The following is a 23,039-nucleotide window of genomic DNA, read 5'->3' as shown; positions in this document are numbered from 1 at the left end:
GAGGTCTCTACATTCAAGAGGCTTACATGGTGAAAGACAAACCAAAGGTGTGTAACGGCAAAGTATAAAACAAAAACATAATAACAACATACATCAGAGGTTGTCTTGGGCAGGGCTACGGGGAATTCATAGTGAAAACTAAGAATGGAGCAGGGCTTCTACGGCTAGGCAAGAGACCTGAGACACACGGAAGAGATGGGTAATTTTTCTGAACAGCGAGAGGGGTAAAGGGGCATGGTTGGAAATGAGGTTACTGGTCTGGGCTGTTCTCCTTTCTTTTACGACTCAATGTCTGGGTAATAGTATTTACAGCATCTCTACACTCTTAGGGTTAAGGTGTGGTTTACCCCCATCCGCCAATGTTCGTCTTCTCTAAAGGCAATCCAGTCGCACCACACTCTTGGCCTCTCAGTGGCCCTGTGTGAGAGTTTGGAAGAAGAACCTGCACATGCGTAGTAGGCCAGCCCCTTGCTCTCTTCAGAATCTGCCTGCCTGCAGGAAGCATGTTCTTTCCATGCCTCCATGTCGTACGATCTGCGAGGCAGACCCTCACCAGGGTAGGCTAATTCCGGGGTTCCATATGGGGAAGACCTTTTGGATGCAGACACAAAGCATATTCTTCAATATTAGCTTAATCAGAAAAAAGAGGTGATATTTTGACTGGTATCTCTCTTACTTATTTCTCTCTTGGTTCAGAACTCTGAAAGATCTTTGCAATTTATCAAGCACCCTGAAACTAATGGCCACCTTCCCCCACTTCTCAAGTTACTCTAATCTTGCTTCTATCCCCCAGCCCCTGCTAACACTACTCTCACCACAGTCAATCATAGCTCTGTTCCTAATCAATCTAAAAGGTATATTTTAGTCCTCAACTTATTCTAGCTCTCTGATTCTAATATATACTTAAGTTGTCGAGCATTTTTTTATCTCTGAAATCAGAATGTGTCTTACAGTCAACCATATATCACCATTTAACTGGCAGCATCACGTCTCAGTGCGCCATAAAATACTGGCGTGTTCCTTCCCTCATTCCCTGTCTTCTGTGATAGCCCACTCCCCCCTGCTGGCAGTCCATCACTGGCTTCTCCACCTGTCCCCTATAAAGGCATTCCTCAGGGCTCTGCTCTACTGAGCCCAGGACAGATGATTAACCAACTAAGCCATCCAGGCTCCCCTAAAATGTTTTCCTCTTTGAAAAAGTGCAACAATTTTAACCACACAGAACAATTAGTGACAATCTTAATTGAAATATAATCTCAAATACTTTACAATCACTGAGGGGAAAAAAAGCAAAATATATTTCACATACGCTATCCTAATTCCTCTGCAAATTGAATGAAATTCACTAGGAAAACCATTGTGAGTGTGTGTGTGGGGTGGTGAATGTTGACGAGAAAAGGTGTTCAGGTGATTACCAATCCCAGATTTATTTGACAGTTAGAAGGAAATATTTTAATTGTCATCCAAATTGTCCTGAAGCTAACACTTTTTCATTTTCAGAGCTAAGGAAAAAAGAAATAGGTTAAGTCTTCTTGTGCAGAAACCTGAGTTTCATGAAGAAACCCACTCCAGTAGATCTGGGCACTTGGCCAAAGAAACAAGGTGAATAACTTTTAATTATTTGAGGGAAGATTTTGCTGATTCTATCATTAAAGGTTTAAGAAAGAGGAAATTAGGGATTTCCATTTTATTGGAAATTACACAGTAATATAAGGAAGGTTAGAGATCTCATTTCAAAAAACTAGGAATATTCCATAAAATTAAAACACTTTAATGACTTAAATTAAATAACCTTATAAAAATTTAAAGGTGCGCTTTTAAAATTATATACCTGTCAATTTTAAATGGTATATTTTACTCCTTATAAACTGATGAAATACTCATTAATTTAAGAGTTTCACAATGTAATATTGTCATAGAGGAGAGCTATTCATTTCCTCCCTTAGTAGTTTGAAAAAATGGCTCTAGGTATAAAAGCAAAAAGCATGAAACGGGATGTTTTGTCATTTTTAGCCATTCAAACAGAAAATGAAGTGGTCTTATGTACTTATATACTTAAATACTAAAATACAAATTTTTCCAATAATGAAATGACAAATATATTCAACCTTTTAAATTGTTACTATAAAATATTTGTTGTATTGCAAGTTTTTAAACATATTTCTTATCCCTTTAGAAACTCATCAGCCAAACTTCCTGTGTCTGTTTAAAAAAAAAAATTGTTGCATGTTGTGTTAAGAGCTTCAAGGAAATTGCAGTTAAAAAAAAGTTTGGCTAAAAGTTACTGTTAGTTTAGGTTCTTCTATTTGCTGAATTAAACTGGATATGCAGAGATGAATAAAGAAAAAAATAAAAAGATAATTGACCTGATCTCTTTTTCTTTGTTTTTAACCTGACACATGATTAATTTTAAATAAAATAATTTATACACTTGGGAGAAAATATTTAATGTTATTTTAACATATTGTTTGATAGGCAAAATCAATAAAAAAGTTGACAAATGTTTTTGAAGTTTCGAATGTCAATACAACTTTCATTACATAGTAATAAAAGAAGAAACCCTATGACTGAAAAGAGCAGTGTTAAACAGTGTGTTAGAGCAGATCCAGAAACAGACTTTCTGCATACTCCATTACAAACATTTTGTTTCTTGAACAGAGTCTCCCCTGAAGAAGCAGTGATATGGGGTGAATCATTTGACAAACTGCTTTCCCATAAAGGTTAGTGGTGTTTTTCCCCAAATGCTTTACATTTTAATGGATAATTATGCAAAGTGTGCACATAACTATACAAAACAGGCTGTTATAAAAATGTAGTCTGATTAGTAATTTACAGCAATCTGAGTTTCTGATCAAGAGAAATAACTAAATAATAGAATAGTAAGCAAATGGAAAATTTTTTAAATATTCTGATTTTACTAAAAATACTTATTGTGGTTGAAATATTACCTCTTTGTGTTGTGATTAATGGTTTCACATTTTTTAAATTTATTGATTCTTTTAATGAGATCCTTCATTTTAAAATACCTGATTACATATGTTAATTTTATTGATTTAAAATTTAAAGTAGTTCTTTCATTGGAAATTCAGGTAACCATCATGAAAATACTTTCTTTTCAAATTTTGTAAATATTTCACTCTTCATATCAATCATCTATTTTTATTTATTTTTTTTTTTTTAGATTTTATTTATTTATTTGACAGACAGAGATCGTAAGTAGACAGAGAGGCAGGCAGAGGGAGAGAGGAGGAAGCAGGCTCCCTGCTGAGCAGAGAGCCCGATGTGGGGCTCGATCCCAGGGTCCTGGGATCATGACCTGAGCCGAAGGCAGCGGCTTAACCACTGAGCCACACAGGCGCCCCTCAATCATCTATTTTTAAAGTAGAATTTTGTAGAAGAGCTGAGAATCAGGTGGATATTTACGATGGAGCTTTTTAGGTGAGGTGGAAGATGAGAACAAATATTAAGTCCTTATTTGACTGTTCAACACTGATAAGCCATGATTCAGGACCGGCTTCCTAGATTGTTTCTCTCTCTATCTATACCCCCCCCCCTTTTTTAAATTAATTTGACAGTTTATTATAAGGAAGCAAATGTCTTTTCATCTCTGGAGGCTCAAACCCATCACATCACCGGATAAATATTGTGTTTAAATAATATAAACAAATTTATTTCTAGGAAAAGTTTAGCCCACTGTTCCTTTGAGATCTGAGCTCTGATTCTCTTGCACTACATAATGGTTGCATAGTCTTAGTTAATCTTCCTACTTTCTCTGACTTTCAGCTTCTTCAACTGTAAATGGAGATAACAATGTCTTTAGTTCCAGAAGGAATGGATTTCTCTCAGGATTAAGTGAGATGATGAATAAGAAACCAATAACCAACCCTATACAAGTGTAAATTATTACTTCTATTATGAAAAATAATAATTATCAGCAATAAATTTATTTTTTTGAAGACTTTCTTTATTTATTTGACAGAGAGTTAGAGCACAAGTAGGCTGAGCGGCAAGCAGAGGGAGAGGGAGAAACAGGCTCTTCATTGAGCAGGGAGCCTGATCCAGGACTCGATCCCAGGACCCTAAGATCAGGACCTGAGCCGAAGGCAACCCCTTAGCCAAATGAGCCACCCAGATGCCCCTCAACAATACATTTAATAATCTTTTCCTATTTTCCAGTTAATTCCCAACTGGGTGAAATAACTTACAAGGTAAAATCTCAATTATAAGAAAGATATAAGCTGTATTTATTTATTGAACTTAATAAATTGGTACATAATAATTTCATCTTACTCTCATGACCCATACAGAGAGAAGAAAGCTTCAGCAAGGGTAATTAGCCCTACAGAAAAATTTCCCCCGGCATTCTGTAATCATTCTGTATTACAAGTAGTCAAAACTGAATGGAAAAAAATTGAATCTGCTTCTCTCTCTAGCTTCTCTGCTGGTGGAAATATTAAAGAACTGTAAAATAGCAGCATTTGAATCACGAGGGTTCAACATGATAATGAAAGTCAGCCCCACTGACCCACTTGGACATTATTATCATTGCTCTTGATCAAAGTGCTAATTAAATTATATTGAATTCACAAAAAATTATGTTACTAGTATCCTTTTAATCAACCCTCCAAAATCCAATTATTTTTTATTGCAAAGCTTATTGTAATATTAAATTATAAAGCATATAATAATCAGTTAAAAAAGTCTTTTGGTTGCAATGGTTAAATTCAGTTCATTTCTATTGTCTTGACTCCAGGCAAACAAAAAAAGGAAGGAAAGATCTTATACTCATTAATACACACACACATACACACACACACACACATGCACATATATGCACTTCAAGAAAGACTTTACAGTATCAAATTTTACAAAATTCCCCTGTGGTTACATGAGTACGTTTCTTAAATTCTGTATGTCATGTCTATATAAAGGAAAAGGAAATTGTATTAAATTTAGCCAAATGAGAAATGCAGTGATAAATCAAACTAAATACAAATCAAAATACAATAGAAATTTGATTATTATTTTGAACAAAAATGGCTGATATTAAAAGTAATATATGCTAATTATTAGCAACTTTAGAAATGGAACCCCAAAATAGATGGTTCTTACTCTAGATTTTAGGGAGTTTAATCAAAATTCACTAGCTGGACAAGGAGAGAGGCCATCCAAGTGCAGAACCAACATAAGCATGGGGGATTAACCAGTGCAATTTATTTAGGGAATTAAAAATAAAGTAATTCTTTGTTGTGAAACAATTTGAAAAAAGAAAGGGAGGCTTAGGGTGACAGACAATAGACAGATGAGACTAAAACAGAAAGAGCGTGGTTTTAGCTATATTCCACAGAAATGACAGAATCCATGGAGTGTTTTGATAATCTGGCTATTTCATCCAAATTTCATCCTTCAAATGTAGTTTAGCTCTTTTAAAAATTAAAAAAAAAACCCACAGATGATAAAATCCAAGAAAATCTAAACAAAGTATGGACTTTAGTTAATAAAAGTGTATCAGTATTTGCTTATCAATTATAACACGTACTTTGCCAATATGAGATGTTGTTAATAGGAGGAAACTTGGTTGTGAGGTATAAGGACACTGCACTGTCTTCATAACTTTTCCATAAATCTAAGTCTATTCTAAAATAAACTGTTCCTCTTGTTTCTATACAGATATTAGCATACATCCTTATTTATTGACAAATTTGTCTGAAATTGTGAATCATAAAAATTTTTAATTTAATTACACATACAAAATCAATGATTTCTAAATGCTATATCAGATTATATATGATTCATAATCACCAATTTCAAATTTAGTTATCAGTCTTCTTATTAATTGACTTTATAAAAGTAAATGTTACCAATATAAAGTTAGCAAATCAATTCTAGTGGTATTATGTGTATGTGTATATTGTGTGTTTGTATACATATATGTATATGGTTCCACATAAGATATCTTTGAAAGTAAAATAATTCTGCTGACTAATATATGTTTGAAAATAATTAGCTAAATAGTTTTAAAAATGCTATGTAACTTGCAATGTATCGTGTAACCTTTTAAAAATTATTAAAAGAGATTATACGGATGTGTTTCAGGATTTCAACAGGCAGAAGAAAAAATAACTCCTGAGCTGAGAAAAAGGCAGGAAAATGGCTAGAGAAACACGAGATTTTGATATAACTTGGAAAATAAACCAGTTCACTTTCACTGGGGCAGACTAGTGAACAAACACATTGGAAAGTCAAGTTGGGGACAAAGTTCAGAAAGTTTGTTAGAAAACTGATGGACAGAAAAGTAGAATTCTAATTTTAGTATATGTGCTGCCGAAGCGAGCACAGAAAAGTAGAATTCTATACATGTAATATGGACTACCTACAAGATTGTTACAAATATAAAAGCTAACCTCAACATAAGGGCTATTTTGGAAAGAAAGACGGATGAACTTGGTGACTGATTGAATCTGTGTGTGTATTGTGAAGTGAGATGATGAAGAGATGAAGAAAAAGGATGAGCCAAAAATCTCTAGATTTTATTCCATATTAATAGGAAGGTGACAGTGCCTTTTACAGATGAGAAAAAGAAGTGGGAGCACAAGATTTGTGAGAAGATAACAGGTCAGAGTTTGAACTTATTTAGTTGCTGGTAAACTTTATTGAAAGTTTTGCAGGGTTTTATAGGAACACACCTAGAATATTTAAGAGTACTTGATTATAAATAGAGATTTTCTAACCATCACATCTTCCGTCAGTTAACTAAAGATGTGTGAAAGAGGATGTTATTTCCTGCAGGGAGTCTCGGTAAAGAAAATATTCCAACTACTACATACCTGTTCATTTTCTGGTCATTGCAAATAATTCCAATTTTTTTACCTTTTCATTAATGAATATTTGCTTGGACTTTTTTGCAACCTGTATTGTGGTTCTACTAAAGTTGATTCTGAGAATAATTCATAATGATGAGGGAAGTAGGATATGTAGGTCCTGGCTCCCCCTTGCTTTAAAAATATAAACTGATTATACTGTGGAAAATACTTACTACTGACTTTGAATAAAGCCTGCAAGGAAATGAGTACTTCACTTTTGCAGAAGGAAGTCAGTACTTCTCCTTACACGTTTTACCCTGTGGCTTTTCAGCTTGCTCTTCCCAATTTTCAATTACTGATTTTCTGCAAGATAAAGAATTCCAGTGTTCTGGAAAGTGAAATTTCTGAATCAGGCTGACCCATAACCAACAATAACTAACACTCAGTTTCTTAATCTGTCTCAGGATAAAAGTAAGTAAAATCCAGTCTACATTATAAATGGATCACATAAATACATCATTATTGCAGAAGTAACCACAACATTCTGTGTCAGGTCAAGAGCTATGAAGCCAAATATTTAAGGGGGAAACATGCAACCTAGTAATACTGTACTTGGGTTGCCAACCTGAGAGTTTCTTGACTTTTTGTTTCATTTGATTTCTTGGCGTCAGAAAAATTCTCCAACAGATGCCAGAGTTTCAATTTAGAAACATGCAATCACAAGCATTTCATATTTGTATGACACATTGAGTCAGCTTCTTCCAGTGTGAATTCTAATCCCAGGTTCCATCAAGTACTTTTGGCAGCTGCATTCACCACTGCTGCCTTCTAAAGGACTGTTTGGTAAGTTACTCCTTCTGTGTGCAAATGGTTCCGTTGTGACCTGACTTAATGTAGCTGCCCAAAGTAAGAGAAACATGAAGTAACTAAGGTGCTGGGATAATCTTGCACAACATGGCATGTTACTTTTTAAAAAGTAATTTACTTAAGCCTTTAAATAAATGAACTACTTTTCCTTCATTATTAATTCATTTCTTGAATCCGTACTTACTCTTCCTTATTATATATTCATATTTTGCCAACTGAGCCCATTCACTTCAATTAACCCATTATCAGCACGTTTAGCACATAGCACTTTTCCCACTGTTAGTTCTGTGACTTCATTCTGAATGTCTATATGAAACTCAAGACTAATCATGTAACAAAGTTCTTATGCATATCCCAGAGCACAGTGGCTCGCACATAGTTGACACATATTTTGTGCATTAGTAAAGGACTATATATTAAGAAGCATTTTTTTTTGAAAGTTTCTATTTGGATTCCATGCAAATTGATTTTCCTCTGCTGCTCTAAACAGAATAAATAACCCCCAGAAATATTCTTCATTAGTCCTTGGGTTATAAATGCCTGTCTTGCCTACCCATTGACTTTCATATTCCTCAGCAGCAGGGAGTTTGTTGTTTGATGGCAGTTAATAACTTTGAACAAAAAACATCTGGGTTCTATCTTCTGCACTGTATTTTACCAGCTGTAAACTTAGAGGAACTTAACTTTCTTTTTTTTTTTTCTTTTGCTTTTTCCAGTGTGCAACTTAACTCTTTGTACCTCAGCTTCATCTGTAAAAATGGGTTGCTCCAGTAGGGTTGACATGAAAATTAAATGTAGCTGGGCCAATAAAAGGCATATAGCAATGTGTCAAGACCTTAGCAAACACCTAAAATGTCTATTATAATTAATATTACTGCATTTCATTATATAATACAGTCCTCATGTTCATACTAGGTGTTTTATAAATAAAAGGGAAGAAAATTATTTTTAATATGTAACAATTTCAGTTGCCTGACATATGGATGATTCCTTTTAGATGTTTAGTGAAAAACACTTTATTATAATAGAGATCTGTTAATAGGAAAAGTAATGGTCATTTTTTCCCAAAATTATAACTTTATTAACTCACTTTAGGAATAATTTGGCATTTAAAAACTGGTCAACCGGGGTGCCTGCGTGGCTCAGTGGGTTAAGCATCTGCCTTCGGCTCAGGTCATGATCCCAGGGTCCTGGGATCGAGCTCCACATCAGGCTCTAAGCTCAGCAGGGAGCCTGCTTCCTCCTCTCTCTCTGCCTGCCTCTCTGCCTACTTGTGATCTCTATCTGTCAAATAAATAAATAAAATCTTTAAAAAAATAAAATAAAAACTGATCAACCATACTTATACATGACATATGGAGAGCAAAACTTGAAATCAGAAAGGTTTTTTCCTTCACTTGGGTCAATGTGACTTTATTTACAGTCCCAATAATGCTTATACTTAATTTCCTCTTTCCAAACTAGTTTTAATCTGGAACAGACTATTGTCTCATTGCAAGATTGCAGGCATTTTATTTTGACTCTGAAACATACATATTTAGGTATTTGAGGAAAATCTACATATCAAAATACTTCAAAGAATCTTTACCCATTTATATTTCCCTTCTACATTTGGAGAAAAGCACACTACACAGCATTAAGAAATAAACCTTGATTGCATGGAGCACTGGGTGTGGTGAAAAAATAATGAATACTGTTATGCTGAAAATAAATAGATTAATTAAAAAAAAGAAATAAACCTTGAAAATCAAACACAAACTAAAAAATAAGAAAAGTTGTTAAATATCCTACATTGATCATTCTTGCTTATTCTCAGTGATTAGAGTTTGTAAAATCATTCAGGAACTGTTTGGCACTAAGACCTCTTTAAAAAGGTGGTGCTTAGGGATGCCTGGGTGGCTCAGCTGGTTAAGTGGCTGCCTCTGGCTCAGGTCATGATCCCAGCGTCCTGGGATCGAGTCCTGCATTGGGCTCCTTGCTCAGCCAGGAGCCTGCTTCTCCCTCTGCCTCTGCCTACCACTCTGTCTGCTTGTGCTCACTCTCGCTCCTCTCTCTCTGACAAATTAATAAATAAAATCTTTAAAAAAAAAAAAAAAAGGTGGTGCTTAACAAGTTCTGACTTGCTTGTCCATCTTAAATGATAGCTTCTCAAATTCTTGTAGCCTGACCTTTGCTTGTCTTCCTAGTTTCTTCACAAACATTTAACTAGCACCTGTTTCTCAGGATTAATTTATAGAGAAAAAAAAAATCTCCCCTTAGTCCAGTGAAAACACCAATGGAAGGAATAGAGCTGCATGATTCTTTTGTCATGGTAGCAGTTGAAATCATCTCATACTCAATACTTTGCAAGTGTCTATGGGTTGTCATGTCATTTTCTGTTTCTGTATCTCTAACATATTTTTAAAAATTACTTATGACATAAAAAAAAATGGTGCTTCATGAGAAAGAGGACAAGTTCTATATATAGGAGAAATAAAAAATATATTGGTGAAATGTAAAAATATATGTGGGGAAATAAAAAACATAGTTCGAGGATTGTATTAGTTTCCCCTTGCTGCTTTAACAAATTTCCCTAACTTTAGTGATTTAAAAAAACACAAATATAGTACCTTACAGTTCTGTAGGTCAGAAGTACAGTATAGGTCTTATCAGGGGAAAAAAAAATCAAGGTGTGATCGTCTCTTCTGGAGGGTCTAGGGCAGAATCCCTTTCCAGGTTTTTAGTAGAATTCGATTCTTTGCAGTTTTGGACCAAGGTCTCCATTATGTTGCTGGCTCTAAACTCAATACAATTCATACCCTCTAGAAGCCACCACACTTTTTGGCTCATGACCATCTCTTTTCATCTTCAAGGTCAGCAACAGTCCTTCTCATGTATCTCCCTGACCCACTCTTTTGCCCTCCTCTTCCACTTTTAAGGACTCATGTGCTCAGACTGGATTAGATTATCCACCTAGACAATGCAGGGTACTTTACCCATTTCATGGTCCCTAACCATACCCACATCTGCAAAGCTCCTTTTTCCTATGTAAGGTAACGTGTTCGCAGGTTTTGGGAATTAGGGCATGGACATCTATGGAGAGCTGTTACTGTACCTACCACAGAAAATGTTGCCTCCCTAAGAAAGATATACTTCTACAACTTTGTTTGTTTGTTCGAAAAGTGAGATCTGGGGAAGTTGAATTTATCTGAATCTCAGTTTCCTCATCTATGAAAATGAATATAAGGCATATTCCTAGCATCTATTGTAAAGGTTGAATACGATAGTGTATATAAGCAGCACTTAGCCCTCAGAACCTCTCTAAACATGTTATAAATGCAAGATCTCTCAATTTCTGTAATTCCACCGTAGAGATTCATTCTTCTTGCCTCACTCTGTATGGAACATTTTATATTAGAAGCCATCACTGACCATAAAGAATCATTCTAAAGAGTAGTGAATATAAGAAATGAGCATAAATGAAAATGAGTTGAGGAAAGAAAGCTATCACTTTATTTCACAGTTCTTTTAACCCATAATGTTAGAATGTTTGCTTCTCCTTTCATACATTGCTAAATTTAAGTCTTTAAGTCTTTTTGTTTAGAATTTTTGCATCTCAGATCATGATGGATATTGGTCTATAGTTTTCCTTTTCTCTCTTTCTTAATATTTATTTTATTTATTTCTGAGGAGGAAGGAATATCAGGTTTTGGTATTAAAATGATGTGGAAAGTATTCATCCCTCCACTGTTTTCTGGAAGGAGTTGTATAAAATTAGAATACTTTTTCTTAAGTGTTTGATAAAATTTACTAAATCTGAACCCAAAATTTGCTAGGGAGAGGGGAGAATATTTTTATTATAAAGTCGGTTCATTAATTGGATTAAGGTCATCAGATTTTTCACTTCTTCAGTGTCACTTTGCGTAGGTTTTTTTTTTTATCAATTTTCCCATTTTATTTAAGTTACATTTATTGGTGTAAAACTGTTCATAATATTTATTATCTTTGTGATATCTGTCAGATATGTGGTAATATCCCTGCTTTGCTTTTACTATGAAACAACCTTGCTAGGGGTTCTATTTTACTAATATTTCCAAGAAACCAACTTTTTGCTTTTGCTAATTTTCTCTATTTTTTTTCTTTTAATGTAGATTTATCCTCTATTTTTATTATTTTTCCCTTCTACTTACCATGGCTTTAATTTGTTCTTGTTTTCAAGCTTCTTAAGGTAGAAACTTTTATCTTGTCTTTATACTCTTCTTTTTTTACTAGTATAGATTTACATGCAATAAATTTCCCTCTAAATACTATTTAAGCTGAACTCCTCTAATTTTGATGTGCTGTACTTTCCTTATAATCCAACTATAAATATATCATAATTCCTCTTGTAATTCCTTATTTGACCTATGAATTTATATGTGTTTATTTCCAAATAGCTGGAGGCTTTTGTAGCTATGTTACCAGTATTAATTTTATTTTAAAACCCTTGCGGGCAAAGGACATACTGTATCAAATATCATTCTTTTGACATTTAGATTTATTTTACATCCTACATACCATGTGTCTATCATGGATATTCTTCCTTATGCTCTTGAAAATGTGTTGGGCAGAGTGTTATATAATTATCAATTAGGTCAACTTGAAAAATAGTGTTAATTTTTTTAAATTTATTAATTTTTTAAAAAAGATTTTATTTATTTATTTGACAGACAGAGATCACAAGTAAGCAGAGAAGCAGGCAGAGAGAGGCGGAAGCAGGCTCACTGCTGAGCAGGGAGCCCAATTCAGGGCTTGATCCCAGAACCCTGGGATCATGACTTGAGCTGAAGGCAGAGGCTTTAATTCACTGAGCCACCCAGGTGCCCCAATAATGATAAATTTGATATAACCTTATTAATATTGTCTACATGTTCTATAAATTTATAAGTGAACAGAATTAAAATCTCCAACTGTAATTGTAAATATTTCTACTTCTTTCAGTTCTGCCAGTTTGCTTCATGTATTTCAGAGCTCTGCAACTAAGTCCATATATATTTAGGATTATTATTTAGTAGTAATAGTTGACCACTTTATAATTATGAAATGGAAATACTCTTTATTTTGAAGTCACTTTGTCAGGCCACATCAGATTGTTTTTACACAGATTTCTTATGCTAAGCACCTATATTGTGTATCATTTTCATTTTTTTATTTTGCCATAGTATTTTATTTTTAACATATGTCTCTTGTAGCCAATATATAGTCTAGTTTTAATTTTTAATCTGTCTAATGATCTTTGAGTTTTAATTGGAGTATATAGTCTATTTAAATGTAATGTTATCTTTGATATAGCTAACATCTTATTTTCTGGTTGTCCCATAATTTTTCTGTTGTTAATCTTTACCTCTTTACTTCTCCTCAGATTAAATAATTTCTATTCAGCTCTCTTCCACTTGACTTACCCTTTCTTATGTAGTCTTTAACTTGTTGTAATGTCCATTCGATGAATTTTTTACCCTAGTTTATTCCAATTCTAGACTTTCCAGACTTTCTAGTTTCAGTTTCTCTGCTGAGTTTTTGCATCTAATCTCTCAGTATGTCTTTTTTAACATTTATGTTCCTCAACAAGTCAATAATAGCTTTTTTACTGTCCTTGGATGCTATTTCAAATATTTTGGATACCTTGTTGTCAGTTTCTATTGACTCCTTTTGTTATTAATAATGGTCACACTAGGCATTTCTTTCATGCCTAATAAATTTTTATTGTATGTGAGTATAAAAGAAGATAGAGGAGTCTAGACTATGTTGCCTTCCTTTAAAGAGTTTTGGATTATTTTTCTGGCGGCCCATTATATCCACCACAGATCCTCTTTATTTTTTCTGGCCAATTTGATGCTTTGAAACCATCTCTTTGTGATTTGCCTCAATACTAGTATTGCCTCAATACTAGTATACTAAAGACCTGTGGCTTTAGTGTAATGTTTGTAACAGAATCATGATCCTTGTGGAGCCACAACTCCAAAGTTTGGTGGCAAATTAGACAAGAGTTTTCATCTCATGAATCTTAAAAAGTAGCGTGAGAAATACAAGTGAACAAGCAACTACAGCGCAATGTTTTAAGTACCTGAAGCTTAAAGTGTGAAAAAGATAGTGGAAAGAGATGAAAGGCACTACTGGAAAATATTAAAAAGTAAAGAAACATGATGAAGTCTGTATATAGAAATATACTATTGACTAGAATGTCGATAATAAACTATGAGGATGTGGAAACAAGGGTTACTAGAGTAAGGGTCACTAATTAGAAGGTTGTTAAAATAATTTATTTAAGAAATAATTCTGCTCTAAATGAAATAAATTTTTAAAACCCACTTCTTTATGTTTTTCAATGGGTAAATAAATAGTACTATGTCATTATCTTACTTGTGATATTTTATTAGAGTTAACCCTTAAACAACTGAGCTTTGAACTATACAGGTCTAATTACTCTTGGATTTTGTAAGTAAATACAGGACAATACTTTAAGTGTAGTTACCATTAGATTTTAACCTAACCTTTTCTCTTTCTTGTGATTTTCTTATTAGTAGTTTCTTTTATCTGGCTTACTTTATTCTAAGAATACTGTATACCATACACATAATATGCAAAATATATGTAAATTGACTGGTTAATTGTGATAGTTCATGTCAATAGTAAACTATCAGCAGTTCAAGTTTTTGAGGTGTCAAAAGTGGATTTCTGACTGCTTGCAGTGGGGGGTTGGCACTTCTAACCCTTGTACTATTCAACAATAACTGTATAGTTTTGCAAAATGCTACATTGGCGGAAACTGAATAAAGAGTACATGGGATCTCTATTCTCTCCTACATGTGAATTTATAATTTTCTCAAAATAAAGGTTTAATTTTAAAAAAATGTGTATAAGCCAAAAGAAGTAGAATATCATAAAAAGTTCAATGAGCACTAGTTTTAAAGTTAATTTGTCTTAGGGATGAATTCTGATTCTGTCATATTCTAATTATGTAAACTTTACCTGACTGAGCCTTAAATAAATGATAGTCATCAAGACCATTAACATCATCATCATCAAAACCCACAAAATATAATACTATGTGCCAGTCACCATTTTAAGCATTTTGCATGTTTTATTTTTTTTTTATTTTGATGGGTGTACAATTTTGTGAATATATTCAAAACTACTAAAATCTTTATTTTTTTATTGTGTTATATTAGTCACCATACAGTACATTATTTTTTGATGTAGTGTTCCAGGATTCATTGTTTGCATACAGCACCCAGTGCTCCATGTAATCCGAGCACTCCTTAATACCTATCACCAAGCTAACCCATCCCCTGACATCCCTCCTCACTAAAACCTTCAGTTTGTTTCATGGAGTCCACAGTCTCTCATGGTTCTTCTCCTCTTCCGATTTCTGCCCCTTCATTTTTCCCTTCTTTCTCCTAATGTCCTCCACTCTATTCCTTATGTTCGACAAGTAAGTGAAACCATATGATAGTTGACTTTCTTCAACTGACTTACTTCCCTTACCATAATCTCCTCCAGCCCCATCCATGTTGATGCAAAAGTTGGGTATTCACCCTTTCTGATGGCTGAGTAATAGTCCATTGTACATATGGACCACATCTTCTTTATCCATTCGTCTATGAAGGGCATCTCAGCTCTTTCCATGGTTTGACTATTGTGAACTTTGCTGCTCTGAACATTGGGGTGCATATGGCCTTTCTTTTCACTACATCTGTATCTTTGGGGCAAATACCCAGGAGTGTAATTGCAGGGTCATAAGGTAGCTCTATTTTTAATTTTTTCTGGAACTTCCAAACTGTTTTCCAAAGTGGTTGTATCAATTTGCATTCCCACCAGCAGTGTAAGAGGGTTCCCCTTTCTCCACAACCTCTCCAACATTTGTTGTTTCTTGCCTTGTCAATTATTGCCATTCTAACTGGTATGAGGTGGTATCTTAATGTGGTTTTGATTTGAATTTCCCTAATGGCTAATGATGATGAACACTTTTTCATGTGTCTGTTAGCCATTTGTATGTCTTATTTGGAGAAGTGTCTGCTCATGTCTTCTGCCCATTTTTTGACATGATTATTTGCTTTTTGGGTGTTGAGTTTGAGAAATTTTTTATAGATCTTGGATATCACCCCTTTGTCTGTAGTGTCATTTGCAAACATCTTCTCCAATTCTGTGGGTTGTCTCTTTGTTTCATTGACTGTTTCCTTTGTGGAACAGAAGCTTTTTATAAGTTGATGAAGTCCCATAAGTTCATTTTCTCTTTCATTTCCCTTGTCTTTGGAGACGTGTCTTGAAGGAAGTTGCTGTGGCCAATGTCTAAGTTGTTACTCCCTATGCTTTCCTCTAGGATTTTGATGGATTCCTGTCTCACATTGACGTCATTCATCCATTTAGAGTTTATCTTTGTGTATGGTGTAAGAGAATGGTTGAGTTTCATTCTTCTGTAAAAAGCTATCCAATTTTCCCAGAATCACTTATACTTTGCATGTTGTAATACTTTTAATTCTCCCCTCTCTTGCTTTCTTCTCTCATGGTTTGTTTGCTTTCTTTAATGATATACTTGGATTCCTTTGTCTTTATTTTTTGCATATCTATTTTTTGTTTTGATTTGTGGTTACCTTTAAGTTTTCATCTAATATCTAATGTCTATAACAGTCTATATTAAGTTGATGGCTGCTTACATTTGAATGCATACTTTACTCCTCTCCCAGACCCTCCATGTTTTAGGTATTTGGTATCATACTTTGTATCCATTTATTTTGTGAATCCCTTAACCAATTTTTATAGATATACTTTACTGTTTTTATGCTTTCTACTTTTCTTATTCCTACTTCTGGTCTTTCCTTTTAATTCAAAGAGCTCCTTTTAACATTTTTTTTGTAGGAACAATTTAGTGGTCATGAATTCTTTTAATTTTTGTTTGTCTGGGAATCTCTTTTATCTCTCCTTTTCTGAATGATAACCTTGCTGCATAGAGCATTCTTGGTTGCAGGTTTTGTTTTGTTTTGTTTCTTTTAGCACTTTGAATATATCATGCCAGCCTGCAAAGTTTCTGCTGAAAAAGCAATTTATAGACTTACATGGCTTCCCTTGTATGTAATTGTTTTCTTGTCTCTTGCTGCTTTTAAAATTCTCTCTTTATCTCTACTTTTTTCCATTTTAATGACTGTGTGTCTTGGTATGGACCTCCTTGGTTGATTTTATTGGGGCCTCTCTGTGCCCCCTAGATCTGGATTTCTCTTTCCTTCTTGGATTTGGGAATTTTTTGGTTATCATTTCTCAAATAAATTTTCTTCCTTTCTTTTTCTTCTGGGATCCATATAATGAAAAAGTTATTTCACTTGATAGTGCTGAGTTCCCTAAGTCTATTTTTCCTCTTTTGTACTGTTCTTTCATTTGAGACATATCCCCTGTCTCTTTATTTTGTCTAATGGTCTGTGTCTGTTTCTATGTTTTAGGGAAGTCAGCTACATCTGCTCTTGAAACTACTGGTCTTATGAAGAAGTCCTGTGGTTTCCTCTAGTTCAATGTTCCCTATTCCCGAGAACCTGGCACTTCAGGGGTGTCTCCTATGTGTGTTATGTGCTCTTCTATGGTGGCTGAGCCTGGGGTGTCTGGCATGAGGGTCTGTTTCTCTCCCCTCTCTGTGCCTGCAGTGTCCCTCCCTCCTGCACACAGTGTTGTGGATCTGCATTTAGCTGTGGAGAGTCTGTTCTGCCAGGCCTTAGGTCATTCTCCAGGTTATTTACACTTATATGAATGCTATCTAGTTGTATCTGTGGGGAAAGGTGAAGGTTTTCCTACTCCATCTTTCCCAGAAATCAATGTTTTTAATTGTTTAAACAGCCCGATCAGGTAGTCATGATTATGTTAATTTTAAATATTGAAAAACTGAGGCAAAGAAAGAAAAGTATTCCACTCAGGACTACATAGTAACTTGCTAAACATGAATTTGAACACTGGCCATCTTCCACAAGATACCAATGTCTAATATTGATGGAGCTCAGAACAGAAGTAAAAATGGAGACCCCATACTAAATATCTAAATGCTTAAGAGCAATAAGTCAAGCTAACAAACTGTTAAAAATACATATTTCATCTTATTATTTTTATAAATGTACTGTGTAACCATTAGGCTTAAATATAAAATTCTCAGACTTTACACAGTTCTATTAGCAACATGCCTACCTTCCTTCTCTTTCTACTCATGGTTCAATTCCATACTGTGAAAGTCCTCTTTGCATATTTGGGTAGACACCTCAACTTTCAAATTCAAGTCTTATCCTAAGGGTACACATACTTTTGAGTCTGTGTGCCTTTAGTCAATGAACTTAGGGAAGAGGACTGTACAAACCCTGGTAACATAGAGCTTTTAGACAGGGAACTCCAGGGTCCTGAGTATAGAAGCATAGTCTAGAAGTGGGGGCGGGGGGATTGAGGGGAGAATGGGCTCCAGGTGGAATAGTTTCTTGGTTCCATAGAATAGCCCCCACATCCCTGAGGAAGGCACTGAGGAAAAGAGACCCAAAGCAAGGTCCAGAGTAGGGGTTTGTCCCTCTTGCTCAGGTCAATGTATGATAGGTCTATGTAGGATAATTAGCCTCATTTCAACAGGATTAATACTTTACATAATTGTGAAGATTACAGCTAATTTATATGAGGTCTCTCACATATAGTGTGCAGAAGTGTGTATCTTCACTGCATTAGAGGGAAGACATAGCTCTTCTGTTAATATTTGCAGTTATACTTTAATATCAAGTAATACAATACAGAAGGAGAGGTGGGTGGAGAGATGTGTTGGTATTAACATAAGGACTTGTGATGAACAGTAGCTGTTGTATGTAAGTGATGAATTACTAAATTCTACACCAGAAACCAATATCACACTGCATGTTAACTAACTGGAATGTATACATATTTGGAGGGGGAAAATCACATAATCCAATTCCTCAGCATTAATATTGTATAGTTAAAATATATCACTTCTTTTCCTGGTAGATGGACTGAAGACTTTTACCACATTCCTTAAAACTGAATTCAGTGAGGAAAACATTGAATTTTGGATAGCCTGTGAAGATTTCAAGAAAAGTAAAGACCCTCAACAAATTATCGTTAAAGCAAAAGCAATATATGAGAAATTTATACAGAATGATGCTCCACAAGAGGTACAGTAAAGATAATTATAAAAATTTAAAACTACTTGAAAAATTTTTGAGAGACTCTGTCTTTATCAAATCAGTATCCTCATATATTCTATCAGAAAGGTCAAGATTTTATTGAAGCAAATTCAGATATTTATATAAATTCCTACATACGAACAAAATGCATTGTAAGGCTTCGCCATGAAAGTTAAAGTATAACTGAAGTCATTCCTTGGGGTTATTTTTATTCTAGACTAAAAGAAAATACAATTACTTGCAGCCTTTAGATTCATTCACTTATCCATATTAATCACCTAAGCATAAGCAATGTCTTAACAAAACAATTTCTATAAGTGAAGAAGGCAAGACAAATTAAAAAGTTTGTATAATGTACCATTTTACTGTGAGCTCATCTACCTACGCGAAGTTTTGATTGCCCCAAAATAATTATTCCTCCATTTTAAGATAGGCTAAAGAAAGTTTCATAATCAATAGATGAGCAAAACCTAATTTGACAATGGTTCAAGTGAAAAAATAGTCGTGATTCTGGCTGCAAGCACAGTGTGAAATAATTGTGTGGTACAACTGCTGAAACTATAGCAATAAAATTATACAACTAGTGAATATTACCTGACTGCCCTCAAAAATAATTTAAATAGAGTTTCTATATTTATATTATGTGTTCAATAAATAGTGTTTTTTTGCTGAAATGGTAGGACTGGTAGTATACCACTGTTAAGAGTTCTGTTTCACTATAAATTAATATGTCCATGAGGTAGCATTGTTTATATGGATATCATTTTACATGGAATGATGATTGTTTTTCTTGTATCAATAAGTCTCAATCTGTTCTGTGTTTCAGTGCTTTATTCTGTTTTTCCAGGCCAATTTTATAAACAATTTTTTTAAAAGCAGCTAGTTGTATAGTGTTACCCCTGAGGGAAAAGGAAGGAACCCTAAATGACAACTTAACATCTATCAGAATCAGATATAGCGGTGTTCTCTGATAAAAACCACTAAAGGATTTTTTATCTTTAAAAGATATCTATTTTTAGCATACACTTGCCTGTAAGAAAGCATCATAATAAAATGAAAAGAGCACGGGGATAAAACAAAAGCCCTGCATGGAAATCCCATATATGCCCCCAAGTCACCCTTTGCCCTCATTCAAAATAATTTAATTTCTATAAAGTTTCATTTCCATGTTGAAAATGGGTTAATCTGATGGTCTTAATGATATTTACAATATTTCATTATTCTAAATCAGCAGAGAGTGAGAAGGACCAGGAGCAAAGGAAGAGAAGAGCCAGGTGAAATGTCACCCCAGAGTAAATCACTGGATCCTTAGACTTATAACCAACCAACCAAACAAACAAACAAACAAATCACAAAAGCAACCTAGTGTTTTATGCCCACTCCAACATTGGATCAGTCCTGCACTGTTTGTTTTTCAAAAGTGTTTACTTAAGTAGATTGACCATAATCATACTTTTTGTTATTACTATCATCCAGGTTAACCTTGATTTTCACACCAAAGAAGTCATTACCAAGAGCATCACCCAACCTACCCTACACAGTTTTGATGCTGCGCAAAGCAGAGTGTATCAGCTTATGGAACAAGACAGTTACACACGTTTTCTGAAATCTGACATATATTTAGACTTGACAGAAGGAAGACCTCAGAGACCAACAAATCTTAGAAGACGATCATGTTCATTCACCTGTACGGAGTTCCAAGATGTAAAGTCAGATGTTGCCATTTGGTTATAAAGAAAATTAATTGTGTTCATTTTGGTGGCAAACCTGTAATCTGCCTTTAAAATATAGCATGTTTACTTCTAACAAATGAGTACATGTTTTAAAATAAAATGCATTGTGTCAAAGGATTTTAAAAATGGAAATCAAAACTTAACATTATGACAACACATACTATATCTGCCAATATATTCTGTAAAGCCTTCATTTGACTTAATTCCAGTCATAATCAGAAAGACATATTACTTAATGGAAAGAAAGTAAAGAAGTAATAAGAATGTGTTATAAGACCATAAAGTTGAGTTCAAGTTAAGCTTTTGCAAAATTGTCTATACTTAGACCATATATCTACTTTGGATAATTTTTCTACATATAAAAAAAGTTAATGTTCAGATATTGTACATTCAGAACACATTTTCCATAATGACAAAGACTCTTTCGATCTCAGTCATAGAGAGTAGAAGTGATCTGGTTCTTATAATGGGAGAGGACAATCATTGTTCTTGGGTTACTAACCCTGGTTCAAGAATAAACAATGTATCACTTCTAGTTATAAGCCAGAAACAGGATCTTTGGGGAAGACACATTCACCTCTTTAGAACTTCCAGGTTAAACATGACCCACATTGGTAACTGAAAATGGGATCGACATTTGGGTTCATCCTTAAATGAACAGAGGCTTACCCAGTAAGCAGAGCACATTTCTAGTAGTAGTAGAAACCTGACCATATTATATATAGCTCCAAGGTTGGGACTAGGAGCATCTTCTCATCTGCTAGCAGAAATTGCTACTAAAGTAGTGGGCAATTAGTAGTTTGGATGAGGCCCAGGGGAGGTTTATCCTAGAAGTAGTTAGGTTTCTTTTTTGGACTTTTAGGACTGGGATAAGAATTAGAAATGAGAGGAGGTAAGAAACAAGGAGTCCAAGACTGGGGAGACTTGTGCATCTGCTACATTGTATCCTGTAAATAAAGTACTTCCCCATTGTTTTTCTTCCAAGTCTCATTGAGTCATTTAATACTATATCATTCAAATAAGAGTATGTAGTAAGTATATATGTCTCTGCTTTAGGGAAATATTTTATTTTAAATGTGTTTGCATGTAAATGTGTGTATTTAAAGATGCCATACATTTGGCTGTGGCAAATGTTATTTTAGTTGAAATGTAAAGTATAAAAACTGCAGATCACCTATAGTAATAAATATTTTTAACTTCTTCATTCATACAGTTAATTTTTGTTTGATCACTAAGTGCTCTTGCTGATTGTTGATTATCCATTCTGTCATCAAACTACACACAGACGTATTTTCTTATTTTAGAATGATATTGGGATAGAAAGAATTAAAGTGTTTTGTCACTGATCTTAATGCTAATTCTTTATACTGTTATAAATATGAAAACAAGGTGTCATGCATTTCAAAAACCAATTAAGAAAGTGATGTTTAATTTTTCTTTGGCTTCTTTGTATTTTCTTTTTCTGTAGAAGTGTCTTTTCAAAGAGGCTGATTGCTTCATGCTCAGTTATGATTTGATATACAAGCTTTCTGATCTCACTGGAAATATCATGGGCTGATTAGGACCACAAATAAATATTATGCAGCTTTTTCATTTGTAATACTTTTCCAATATCTTGTTTAAAGAATTCAGTGGGACCCTTCAAAAACATAGAAGGACTTTTTGATGAACTTAATGTCTGACTTCAAAGAACTTGTATCCATGGAAGGAAAACATGGTCACAAACAGGAAACAAAATGAACAATGAAAGAAGTGAAAAAGCCAAGTAGAAATGTGCAGACAATACTGAGCACTGGTGGGGCGCCTGGGTGGCTCCGTGGTTTGGGCTGCTGCCTTTGGCTCGGGTCATGATCTCAGGGTCCTGGGATCGAGCCCCGCATCGGGCTCCCTGCTCCGCAGGAAGCCTGCTTCCCTCTCTCTCTCTCTGCCTGCCTCTCTGCCTACTTGTGATCTCCGTCTTTCAAATAAATAAATAAAATTAAAAAAAAAAATACTGAGCACTGGCTGAAGGCATTACAGAAATACAATGGAAGCTGGAGACCTTGAGAACCTCAATGCTTGGACTACCTAAACAGATGTGTGTGCTTCAGAAATTCATTTACGTTTGAGCATCTTTACCTTACACATTTTTTTAAATATAAAGGCTCAGCATTTCTGATTCTAATCCTCTATCCTCTATGGTCTCTACATTTTGGTCTCTAAGTAGAGCACCTGATATTCTCCGAAGCACCTCTTGATTGACACGCAAGCAAGGAAAAGTATGGCAAATAAGTATGGTTAATGAAGGAAAACTTCAGACTAAATATTAATATGAGATACTGATCTAATAGTAAAGTGTAATTTTGTAGAAACCTTAGACATAAGTGAAAGGAAAGAAACAACAGGAAATACAGCTTACATTTTTTTAACCAGTATCTTTAAATGGATAGAAGATAATTTGGAGTATCTTGAAGCTCATAGACAAAAGT

The 23,039-nt window shown here is 34.4% G+C and overlaps 1 protein-coding gene and 1 long non-coding RNA gene across 2 annotated transcripts; both read left to right on the top strand.

The window, feature by feature from the left end:
- Positions 1-522: 522 nt before the first annotated feature.
- Positions 523-22,160, top strand: LOC309849955 (regulator of G-protein signaling 18-like; the record flags this gene model as incomplete). Its single annotated transcript, XM_082703049.1, has 5 exons — positions 523-557; positions 1,489-1,602; positions 2,659-2,720; positions 18,660-18,826; positions 20,315-22,160. 5 exons carry the CDS (start codon positions 523-525, stop codon positions 20,570-20,572), a joined length of 636 nt encoding a protein of 211 aa, XP_082559175.1. The 3' UTR covers positions 20,573-22,160.
- On the top strand, positions 4,158-4,593 carry LOC309850293. The gene is made up of 2 exons (XR_014304173.1): positions 4,158-4,208; positions 4,308-4,593. It is a non-coding gene; the product is annotated as an uncharacterized lncRNA (long non-coding RNA).
- Positions 22,161-23,039: the final 879 nt, after the last annotated feature.

This window comes from Mustela nivalis (assembly GCF_964662115.1).
Source record: "Mustela nivalis genome assembly, chromosome: 16".
In the NCBI taxonomy this organism is placed as follows: Eukaryota; Metazoa; Chordata; class Mammalia; order Carnivora; family Mustelidae; genus Mustela; species Mustela nivalis.
This window is presented reverse-complemented; position numbering and strand designations above follow the sequence as displayed.